At 40.1% G+C, this 12,402-nt stretch overlaps 1 protein-coding gene across 11 annotated transcripts in view; it reads right to left on the bottom strand.

Moving 5' to 3' along the window:
* Positions 1-12,402, bottom strand: part of sox6 (SRY-box transcription factor 6) — a 135,620-nt gene that overhangs the window by 61,680 nt on the left and 61,538 nt on the right. For all 11 annotated transcript variants that reach the window (XM_039795288.1, XM_039795295.1, XM_039795290.1 and 8 more), the window contains one exon: positions 5,631-5,720. In XM_039795288.1, coding sequence (XP_039651222.1) covers positions 5,631-5,720 — 90 coding nt within the window. The remainder of the gene's footprint in view (positions 1-5,630; positions 5,721-12,402) is intronic.

The raw sequence follows: 12,402 nt of genomic DNA, 5'->3' as shown, positions 1-12,402 counted from the left end.
GACTTGTAACAGCTTTTTACTTGCTAATGGCAGTCTGGTATTATACGTTTCTTACAGTATATACTGTATATATATATATATATATATATATATATATATATATATATATATATATATATATATACACACACTGTATATATACACACACATATATACACATACATATATATATACACACATACATATATATATATATATACACACACACACACACACACACACATATATATATATATATATATATATATACACACACACACACAGTATATATATGTCTATCTGTATGTGTGTGCACATGTATTTGAGTATCGAGATATTTGATTTTAAGACACTTTTACGGAATCAAGATCATTTAAATGGCTCAGCAGGCGATTTTTTTAAAATAAATACTCTGATTGGCATATGGAGAGGTTATTAATAAAAGCACACTTCATCTACTGTGGTTTTGCTGTTCATGCCAAACACTGATGGAGACTAATATTTTGATGATAGAGGAAGCGTGACTCTTCAGTGTAATTATGCTAATAGAAAAGCTCCAGCACTTCACTGTCTACCCATGACACTGGACAAGGTACTTCATCAAAGCCAAGATAGAGGCTCGACCTCAACACATTACTCCACAGGGAATGCCAGTGACACTGAAGTTCACTCCGAAGACAAAAAATAACTCAGCACAGAAACTTTACTTCTGGTTTCAGTTATTGATACATCATTCTTTGCCTCTGTAATACAGTGCAGCATACCAGAGATCCTAGCACCATGAGGGATGTTGCATGTATGCAAGGCAGCATAGATTACATGAAAACAAAGATGGTCTCCAATCCTTCTATTCATCTCGTATGGCCTTCATGGTGACGAGTCTGACCTGTGTGCCCTTTTAATAGAAAAGTTTTCAAGGTCTCTCTCTTACAAAGCATTTAAAGCCTGCAAGACAGTGATCAAGGCAACAGCTTACTGTCTGCAAGACCTTGGAATTGAATTAGTTAAGAGTTAGATGTTATCTCATTCTTTTCACAGAACATGTATTCATTGGTCTTACCTGTGCAGCTGATACTTACAGAAGATGTGACAGGAAATAGTTAGGAAGCAAAGACAACTGAGACCAGTACATCTCTTTACAAGTATAAAAGAACACCTGCTTAGTTCTTAAGCTGTCAAGGTTGTAGTAATTAGACTAATTGGCTCTATACCAGAAGTTGTTGCTTTGTTTTCTGTGTTAAATAGTTTTCTGTCGCTTTTTATACTCCACGTATGTAGATATGTGTAAATTAAGCTGCCCACACAGCTGATTGGTATTAAACCCCACCTTTAAAAAAAAAAAAGTAACTCTAAACTCAAGTAAAAGCTGTATGACTGGTAACAGGCTGTGTGGAAATTCAAGTTGTGAAGTCGTTATATCATGTTGAGGTAAATATACAGTTGGTTTGAAGTGTCATGACAAAGGAGAAAGCTATTGATAAAAATCTGAAAACCTCTTTTGGCCATTTTGCATGCACTTTTGAGACAATTGAGTGTTCAGAGGGCAATATCCGTTCATATCCTTAATATTAACGTAGTTCAGCCCTTCAGCAGTTTTTCATGGCCGTGAGGATGTTATTTGCTTTGCTGAGGGAAAGTTGGTGAATGTTTCAGGGGAGGGTCCTTTTTATAAATGACAGGTGTGTTTTTGTCAGCTCCGTAAATGTTTTACATTCTCTTCAAATGAAAACAGGAGTAATATGCTTGTTTCCATGAAATGTATCATACAACTTTAAAAGTGATTAGTTAAACAAACCATTACAAACCACTGGAATATAATTCAAAACGCAAACCGAGAGCTCTATCCCTATCACACACAAATACACGAGCACAGCACTTCCTTTTTTACCTCCATTGCCACAAGCTAAATTCCTCAATTCATTAGAGGAGAAAAACACACAGTCCAACACTCTCATACATTCATCTGGCAAATGTGGCCTGAGGAATAATGATTTACTGTTGCTCATATTTCACCTGAGTGCACAGGGCAAACAGTTGACTGAAGTGTTGTGGAGAAAATGCTAACTGAGGATTTTTTGACTCGAGCAACTGGACAGACACTGTTTTGTGTGAATGTTTTTGTATGTTTGGGTAAATATAATATACATACTATTTATATACAGTATGTTGTAAAAGCAATTCTTTTACTAGGCTACTTGTTTCTGTATAAGTCAGTGTCACTGGGAAATGTGTGCACAGATATTGTGCTGTGCATCTCCAGTGGCATCACTTTATGGAAGCCATTAGGAATACATTTTAAAGTGAATAATCATGTTTTGAAGCTAACCCACATGGCTGAACAATATGGGCTCTGTGTTCACACAGTGGACTCCTGTCTGTCTGTGCAGGAGTAAAGCCAGCACAGGTAGGGCCAGCACCAAATCAGTCTCAGCTGCCGCTCCGGCCCTGCCCTGTGATCTCCTCCTAAAGAGCTTCTACTTATCTGCCTGCCGCAGGACTGTCTGTGTGCACTCGACCACTGTCATGTTGACACCATTCTCAAATTGATTGTGACAGTGCAAGAGCCTCAATTTTTCTGCTTCAGAATTCAAGCTGCCATTTCAACGCTAGTGTACAATGTTAAGCTATTTTCTTATTTTAATTTCTTTCTTTTTTTTTTGCAAATTCCAAGAGAATGAATACAGCTTGTGTTCCAATTTAGTAACCACATATTTTCCTTCAGTTTGGGTAAATGCTTGAGCATTTTGCTTCTTATTTTTTTTTCTCTCTCTCTCTCTCCCAACGGGGGTCCGGGAAACTGCCGCTCAGCAGGGAAACTTAAACAGCTCTGTTGAGTACGAGGCTTAAAGACCCTGCACATAGCAAGCATGCAACAGAGAGCAACCTTATCTGCTTTAGGACACTGTGTACTATATTTGTATGCATTCGACACGTATGTATGTATGTGTATGCACATACATAGTGAAATAATGATTCCAAGTGTCCTAAATCGTGTGAAGAATGGGGGCTTTGAAATTTTTTTTTTAAAGAGAAAAATTTTCTCTTTGAGGTTATATAATTGTAAGTGTCAAGTCTAAGTATCCATGTCTAAAATCTTTTCTCTCTCTCCACCTCTTGCACTCCTCCTTCCACATTGCCTCCTATTATCTGCTACTTTCTGTGGTTTGGAGCCTTTCCAGTCGGCCTCCCTTTCTTGCTGTGTGGTTTTGTTCAGGAGATTTCATCTCCCTCCTTCATCGTCCCTGCAGATTGACAGCTAAGCTCAGGTATGAAAACAAACAGTTAGCTCTGGAATTGACTGGTAAAAAGAAATCCGCCACTAATGCTCCTTCGCAAACCCTCCTTTTTGCCCCTGCTGATGCTAAGCCCTAACAGCATACAAGAAAAAGGCAGATGGAGATTTGAGATCATTAACCCTTAATAATACCATCCTACATGTCTGGTTTAAGCACACTGCCTCTACTGGATTAGTGAGCTTGTTTCTACTGACTCGGGAACCTAAAAGAATTTACCTCGGAAGCAGCACACTATGTAGCCAAACACTCAAATGACATTAAGCGTTAATTATAGAGGTGTCATGTGTAAGAGGTAAATGGTTGGTTGGGTTTGCAGACCTTTAAAGCAAATCTCCGATGTTGTCGATACTATTGTTTTGTTTTGTTTGTTTACTGTACGTGCATGTTCACCTCGACAGGATGAAGTATTCAGGGCATGTTGTAACACAACTGCAGCAAAAGAATGTCTTTCTTTTCATGGGTAAAAGCCTCGGGTCAAATTCTGTCACATCTATTGTTTTTCTTTTCTTTCTTTTTTTCCTAGAGCGAGACTAAATCATTTCCTCACCAGTTAGATTCCACCACTTGCCTCCGCAATAACTCAATTACTTGTCTTTCAAGGTTTTGATGGAACAATGTCAAAAGGTGCTCAGTTTAATTGGTTGAGGAATTGGTGAGCGATCAGCATAGAATATACAAGGCCACTGTGCCAGTAGGTACTGTAGACTTTATCGGCATGTCAGCCTTTATTCTCTACTTTCTTTCATTCATTCATTTAAAAAGTACAGGCATGTTTTGTCTTTTGTACAGATTTTAACCTAACATTTAATGGAACCTCTGATTCATCATAATACTTTAGATCTTAATCATAAGGTGTTTTCTGCTAGGTACCTTTGTTTGTGTTTTAATTAGGCGGACCTTGTGCGTCTTCAACCCTGGGCTTCTTTTTAATTGCCCATATTTACATCAGGCAGACATCAAACGCAGAGAGAGAGACATTTGTAAGGGGGAGCACAAAGCAGCCCTTTGAAATGTCTACAGTCATATTAAATGGCATGCTAATTAAAAATCTAAGGCTGCCACTGCGATAGGAAAAGCGTTTATATTGGTAACTGTGGTGTATAGACTTTCTCCATAACTCATCAACAGACAGAGGCCATAGTGTTTATTATCAAACTCCCTACCTGTTTACAGACCACCAAGTAACCTTCCCATTCATCAAACATAAGAAATGCCCTGCCTGTAATTTAACAGACCAGCTTTCAAAATGCTAAATCATTTTAAACATTTTACCAAGTGCACTTTGATCTACAGGGGCATGCAGTACACCAGGGCAGGTACAATTAATCTAGTTTATCAAGCAATGATTCATCCTTCAGTTCATTAAGGTTATTGCCAATGAATATACTTATTAGAACATTCAACAGCCTTTTTCCCCCTCTCCTCTGTAATTCTCTTAAGGTGTAATTCAATAATTCAAACCAAACACACAAGTTTTATTTATGCATGCCACGCATGTTTCATAAAAAGAATCAATTAAGCAAATGATCAAAATGACCTGCACAGCAGCGAAATGATCTCTCTTTATAAGTTTGTGAATCTTCTTCATGAAAAGTTAATAAAAACATGTAAGTGTTATATTAAGAGTTCAAATATAATGTAATGAAGGTAATCACTGAGGGAGAGTGTACGAGCCAGTGACAGCCTGGTGTTACAGGCCAGCTGGTATTGTTCTTTCCTGTGCTGTATAAACACACCCGTTCCCAGTAACAGTCAGTGCTATGGACTGAGGAGCAGCCCTGCCCATCCTCAGCCCACCTTCACCATGTCATAAACAGAGATTTTGGGGGAGTGCTGAGTTGCGCTTTGCAGTGCAGCACTTGATACGCTGCGTAGGGCGTTCACTGTCAGAGTCAAGACATTCCACTCAAAGGCAGGCTCACAGAGGAGACGACTCTGTGCGTCACCGCACCATCTCCTCTCTTAACGGCTCAGCTCAGCCGTGCTCTGTTTGCATCAAGCACACTTTGGGTTCAACAATTACCAGAGCGGCATGAACGCACTGCATGTGCCAGAGCAGAGTAGCTAGGCTCAGGGCCGTCTGAAAGGACAACAACAATAAACCGCTGACAAGCACAGAGAGCCTCAGAATGAGTCTAAATGGGCTGGAATTTTGAAGACAGCACTTTGGACAGAGTTGGGCATTCCAACAAAAGATAAGGGAGGAGAGAAATGAGTGAGGAGGGCAGCCAAAGGCCTTTGTTATATTTCAGAGTTCAAGGCTGTTTCTGAGATTATACAGTGCATAGATTATGGATGTCTGATAGGAAAGGCGGATTTGTTAACATGGTTTAAAGTGGTGTGTTGTAGTCCTACCTTTTACTTCTGCCAGCAGTTCACTGGTGTTGAGCCTCTCCATCTTCTCTTTCCAGTCTTTAGAAAGAAGTTTCTCCATGCATGAGGGATCTGAAAAAGAAATAATGAAAAAATGTTAAGCATTGAAGGAAAAAAAGATTATTTAGAGTCCCTGTTAGTGTAATTTTTTATGATTACTGTGTATTGTATATAGTTTCTAATTGTATAGTTTTGTGGATGCCATAAATCTATTAACTTAAAAATCTAAACTTAAAGAAAGTCAGTATCAGATGAAAGAGAGATATTTTATTAGATGGAATTGCAGGGCAGACATTAACAGAGACTCAGCCTGACAGTTGAGAGATGAGCTAAGGGTGGAGTAAGGAGGGGAGCAGGCATTGTGGGGATAGCATAAGGGCAGAGACACACATTAAGTGGGAGGCAAGGAGTCAGACTGGCTATGTCCGAGCGTTCACATAGCTGCCAATGATGAAAACAATTAACATTTGTCCAGCAGACAATGAATCAGAGGAGGAATGGCTTCAATCTGCCATGCTGTCGCTGGGGTAGCTGATAAAGAACACACTGGGCCGGCTGACCCAGGCCTCCACCATCCCTGCACTGCTTAGGGGTCAGCCTGTTCCCATCAAACACCAGCAGCACAAGCAAGCCTCCACCCCTCCACCTTGAGACACTGTCTCCACCAGAAGTGAGTACGTCTTGAACCAGATCAAGACATGCAGCCTGTCCAGTCCCGTTGAGTCAGATTAAACAAGCAGCAATCCTGTACAATCCAATTCTGGCACAGCAATAAATGGACTGTCTAAACAGCTGTGCTGTTTTCAATAAAAATGGTCCTCAGGTTTCATATAGTGCCGGAGGATGATGGAATTTGTAAAATCGTGTTTCTCTAGGTTTGGAGCAAAATGCAAAACCAAAGCAGACACACTAAATATTACCACAAAGCCCTGGAGCACCGTAATGAAAAGTCTAACCACATGTCTAACAGTGGATCGTTTATGAACACACTTCTGGCAACAAAAGGACACAAGTCAGAAGCATGTTAATGTTTTAAACGATGCCACAGAGGAGGTTCTTCTAAGTTTAATGTCGCTGACACGTGTTTTTGATTCAAAGTTGCACATAATGTGCAACTCAGAAACAGGGAGACATACGGAGGAGGGCCTGTCACATGCAATGTTCTGGACTCTTCCAGCATCACCATTATTGTCCTCGACATCAAACACCGAGGAGATTTACAGTTTAGAATGTATACAAGTGTTGTTTCCTTTTATCCGTCTGTAACATCTCTTCCAAAAACCAAACAATGTTGGTCCGTCTGACAAACACACTGACTTCAGAGGAACTGGGAGTAACGGGGTCAGCAGTTCTCGTGGCCTGGTTTGAGGATGGCTTTCAGAGAGATCAAGCAGAGTGACCATTTTTGTTTGATTGTCCACTTCCTCCAATGTGATGGGGGTCGACAGGACATCTTCGGCTCAGGGTCATTATAGCATTACTTCTACTTTATTGACTTTCCAATTCCCAACTCACAGTTTGTCCCCTTGACCCTGAGAGAGGGAGAGAGAAAAGGCTGAGTGTGTGTTGTGTGTGTTTGTGTGCGTTTACTCCCTCCATGGCACAGAGATCACAGATCTTAAAACAGGGGTTAAGGGCAGGGGGGGAGTAGCCGAGCTCAACTCTTCTTCTCTGCGCCTCACCCCTGGGTGAGACAGCTTCCTCTCCCGGAACAACAAACTCCCCTCAAATCGTAATCCTCAAACAGACCGAACAACATCAGTGCATGACATTTTCTCCCCTAAAGCACAGAAAGGGCTTATTTTATAAGTGGTGTAAAGGGGAATTAAACAAACACAGTGAGCATATGTTAATATGAACACATATGCTCGCTCTCTCTCTCTCTCACACACACACACACGTAAACACACACACACTTTTATCACAGATGCTGCTCCAGCACTTGATCATTAAGGAATGCACCAACTGTTGGAGATAATGCGGTGCCAGCTTCCATTCTACTCCAGTCCTCCCCCTCCTTTCCACCTCCCTCCCAGGAGAGCTGCCGCTCCCTCACTTCTCCATCCCCTCTGCTGGGCCAGACACGACCTGCCAAGTCCTCCAACAGGAGAGACTACAGCTGGAATGCACCGCTGTCCTCCCTGCCTTCCACCTGGGAGAGGTGAATAATGACCTGGATTAGTCTATAAAATAACTCTCAAACATCTTTCAGTGTTCGAACAGCGTGGACAAAACAGGCAACCAAAAATGGATTTGGTGAAAGCAGAGTAACTTTTGCGCAGGCGTGCTCGAGGAAAACAGTAAATGAGTCACATGTCTGGCTTTTTTCAAAGCACCCTTCCGCAGCCTATTTTTCAAAAGAATTTAGATTAATAGGAGGAATGCTATTTCAGTTTCTAAAATGTCTGTCTGTTTTTTTCTGTTGAAAATATAGATGCCAATGGAAACACTGGTTAGTATCAACATAATAATTACTGTCAGGTTATGACACAGAATGTCCCAAAAAAAAAATGGGATAAGCGGTATTCATCATGAAATAAATTACTCCTAATAAAGGATTCACACTTCACTGATTTCACTGGATATCAAATTATGGCAGAATTGAAAGGCAAACAGTTATTTAAGACATTAGTGCAAATCCTCTGAAGTTTTTAGGGTAAAGAAGAGTTTGCTTGTCCTTTCAAAGTAGGACATCACATACTGGGGAATTAGCTTAAACAAGAGTCCAGTGAGTTTATTTTTATTTTCCTATGGGGGCTCTTAAATCTCTCACACCCCCACCCCTTCCATTTCTTTCCCTCCCCCTCCCGAGATAAAATGCTCTGTGGCTGGGGAGCAGGCCATTCAGCTGGGATGAGAATGGAATGAAAACAATAGCCCTTATCAGGCTCTTATTTACATTTTCCCAGCGTCCCTGCAGTAGACAGCTTGGCTTGTCACCAAGCCCAGATCGCCCCACTGGACTCAGACCAACTTCCTCCAGCCCCAGCGATTCCAATGGTCCCTATGGACCCTTGCCTGGCACAGACCCCCACCACTCTGCAGCTCGAACAGATAGCAACATACAAGACAAAACTATTGGAGTGTGTGTCCAAGACGTGTTCCCATTGAGAGGGGAATGGTTTCTGGACTACTAAGCCCATTTGGGTCTCATTGTCTCTTCTCTGGGGCTGGAGCTATACAGCTGGAGAAATTCCCTGAACCCTTTTCCGAGATTTTTAAGCGTTTCCAAGTAGCACGCAGAAGAAAGTGAATAGTCATCACTGATTTAATACTGCCAAATTCAATATGTCTATCTCCTATCAGCGCTGTCATCTCTGGTATACAGCTTTCCTGTGCAGGTATTCTGTGATCTTATTGATGTGGGTGAACAGGCGCAGGGATTGAGACACCTTAAGCCGAGATGAGTTGGTTAGATTTGGCTACAGCTTTTTTATTTTTACTGTATTAAAAACAAAGCTAATGATCCTCATAAATCTAAACAAAGGAATGTTTCTCGGCTGATGTGTGACATAAACAAAGCTTTCAGCACCTGGCAGTCAGTGCTGCCAGAATATCATGTTCAGTATAAACCACAGAAGTGAAGCTAAGAGGCAGGTTAACATTAACTGTCTGTCCTGACACTGACTGACTCCCTCACAATCTGTCTTTCCCTCTCCTATTTCATACAGTATGCCCGCGCTGTTGTTACTCTGGTGTTTTAATGCAACAACTAATAATGTGAATTTATTTATTTTTTTTATTGTTCACACACATTTTATTAAATTGAGTGCTAGTTAGCTATAAACGCCTGTAGGTTGAGAAGCAAAGGTAGGGGAAAGTTGTTAGCTAATTTATGTTTTTATTGCTGCTCTAAACACAGTAGTTGATTCAAACGATCATTGCAAACTGTGGAGAAGCTCCAATCACTGAGTGAACACCAATTAGACGGATAAACGAAGCCACAAACAAATCAAATCTTGTCACTTTGGAATTGGATTGGACAATAATAAAGCGGACCTTAAAAATTAATGACACTAATTTTCAAATGGCTCTTCGGATTGCCATGGAGATATGAAGTCCAGTGTGTATACTGAAGTTAGCAAATATACCAGCACTGCTTGGGCAAAAAAAAAAGGGCCATCTTCACTTTGACAAAGCAAAGTTTGCGATCTCTAAAAAGGTTTAATCTGATAAATTTGTTGAAAACACTCAATGTTTCAAAAGGCCATGACTGCCTCAAAGCACAAAAATGGTTTTGTTACAACATGCAGCAGTTGGTGTTTTATTACTCTCTGTTGTCAGCAATGAAATCGTTTCAACTGTCTGCCACCACATTCTGAGCCTCTCTGCGTGCACTATTCTCCCGGGACGAAAGATGATACTTGTGTTTGAGTGTTTGTTGTGTTGAAAAGCCGTTGGCAGAGAAAAGAGCAGAGTCAAATTAGCCATAAGTCATGGATAACAGACCAAGAGACCTCCCCTTTAGCATTGGCCTTGTATATCAGTTGTCCCAGCCTCAAGGGGAAACATGTAATTACCAAATCGATGATTAACTGACACTGACCATATAAATAATTTCCTGCCCAGAATGCAGAGGCCCATACAGTGAGGCAAATAGGGAAACAATGCTATTTGCAGTGAGGAGGAGCCGAGGAACACAGGAAATGGGGTTTAGAGTCCCTAAACAAGCTTCAGCTTGAATGGAGCACATTCTTTACAATTTGTCATAATCTAGTTATAGTCAGCCAAATCCAAAACCTCCTCAGAACATTAAACGGTGCGTTAGGAAGATCTATGAACTACAATAAAAAATGCACCATTTTAAAAACGAAGAGTGACTCTAACCAATGACAAAATAAAAACTTTTTTGTTGCAATAAAATAAAAATTCAATGTTTTACACATTACTACATTTCAAAATAATAATCTATTTACTATATATATATATATATATATATATATATATATATATATATATATAAAAGAATGCTACTGTTTAACAGAACTGTATGAAACCTGATCTAGTATGTACCAGTAACCATCATTTCCTTGAACAGGCTTCTTTATCAAGTGTATAAAATGCACATTACATGTGCAATTTTTTGAGAATATCTTGTGCTTAGAAAGTAAGGGTGGGGTTAAGGCTGCACAGAGAGCTCTAGAAAAGACAGGTACTATCAAAATCCTTTAATATCCACTACTTTGTTTGACAATTACACAAATGACTGTTATTTTGCAATGATGTATATGGTTATACATTATGCATTAATTATTCCTCTATGATATGTGTTTTTCATTTACTTCATTATATTAGCTGTATCATGTGATTACACATTTAAAACTGTCTAAAAATAAAATAAAGAAACTGTAATGTCTTTAATAGTTTTTTAAAATAAAAAAGCTCTTACATTTCACGCCTACATTCAGTGTTAGATGCAATATATTTCTTTCATTGAGGCATACGTTTCTATCCCAGCGATACAACTTTCAGAATGTCAGACAGACAATGATAGGCTGACGTCTAATTTCCCATCCACACTGCACGGGAAACAAATCAAAAGTCGAGGTTGATAAAAAAAATAAAAAGAAAATGACTGTGACACACTCCAAGGAGTCCTTTGAATATCTTAATCACAGACACACTAAAAACAAGACCCCATCATCACACCAAATAAAACATAATAATTACAAGAGGCAGGCAGGGAAGTGAAATGCAGGGAGAAAACATGTTTTTGTCATTCAGCCGGTAGTCCCTGAGACAACAGCTGTTGGATGCTGCAAATACTCCTGAAGTCTCCATAATCATGGCGTTATTGAAGTGAGGACAAAAAGGGCACTAATTGCAAGGGAGCAATCGGAACGCAATAGGTTACACACCCGGGTGATGCCGCACAATGAAAACGCTAAAGAGGAGAGCTGGGGGGAAAAAAAAAACACTGAGCACAACAGTGCGTTGTCGCTCATTTTCAGGCAATTACCTTTCCTCGTTGTCAACAGTTTTAATAACCTCTACCATTTCTAGAAGACTTTTCGGTGCAGTAAGATAATTCCAGCTTTTTAATATGTAATCACTAGTGCTGGCATGCATAAATAAAAAGGTCCAGACATGTCAGTGTATTGTGGAGCACCTGCACCTCGTGGTGCGCTTTCTTTAACTGACACCTAATCATTATTCCACTTGGTGAACATCTCGGTTAGTCACCTTTAGACGATTTTCTTTGGTCATGTAAACAGTTGCTATAAATACATTGTAGGTAACCTGGACGGGATGTGCTTCATCTCAGGTTCTGACACATTACCTCTGCTCCTATACTTCCTTCTTTCTTTCCTTGCTGCCTCATCTCCTTCCATCCTAATTTCCCCTTACTTCTTACTGTACCTTCTTTACCTCAACACAATGACATATCTCACCTATCTAAATGCCTTTCTGCATAAATTGGCAACATCACTTGTTAGTGTCAAAGGGCTGCTGTAGTTTTTCCTCATTTATAGGAGTTTGAGACACTGCTTTGTAGAAGCAGAACTCAGGGCTGATATTGGATCCGCAATATCCAAAAAACCTTTTCCGATTCTGATTTCTGATTCGAAACAGTTTGCATTCAAGGAATCAGTTCAGTGGTTTATTTTCTGCTGCCCCGTTTCTTTGACAAACATTTTGTGGGAAGATTGCTGAGTTAAATGCTAAGTGGACAGAAAGACCTTGACACATGCAACCACCAGTTAAAACTATACAACTTTGACAACAAAAATTGGATGCTATTTGCAGGTAACGT

The sequence above is a fragment of the Perca fluviatilis genome, chromosome 3, assembly GCF_010015445.1.
Source record: "Perca fluviatilis chromosome 3, GENO_Pfluv_1.0, whole genome shotgun sequence".
Lineage (NCBI taxonomy): Eukaryota > Metazoa > Chordata > Actinopteri > Perciformes > Percidae > Perca > Perca fluviatilis.
Note: the sequence above shows the minus strand (reverse complement) of the source record. Positions and strands in the feature narration are given on the sequence as shown.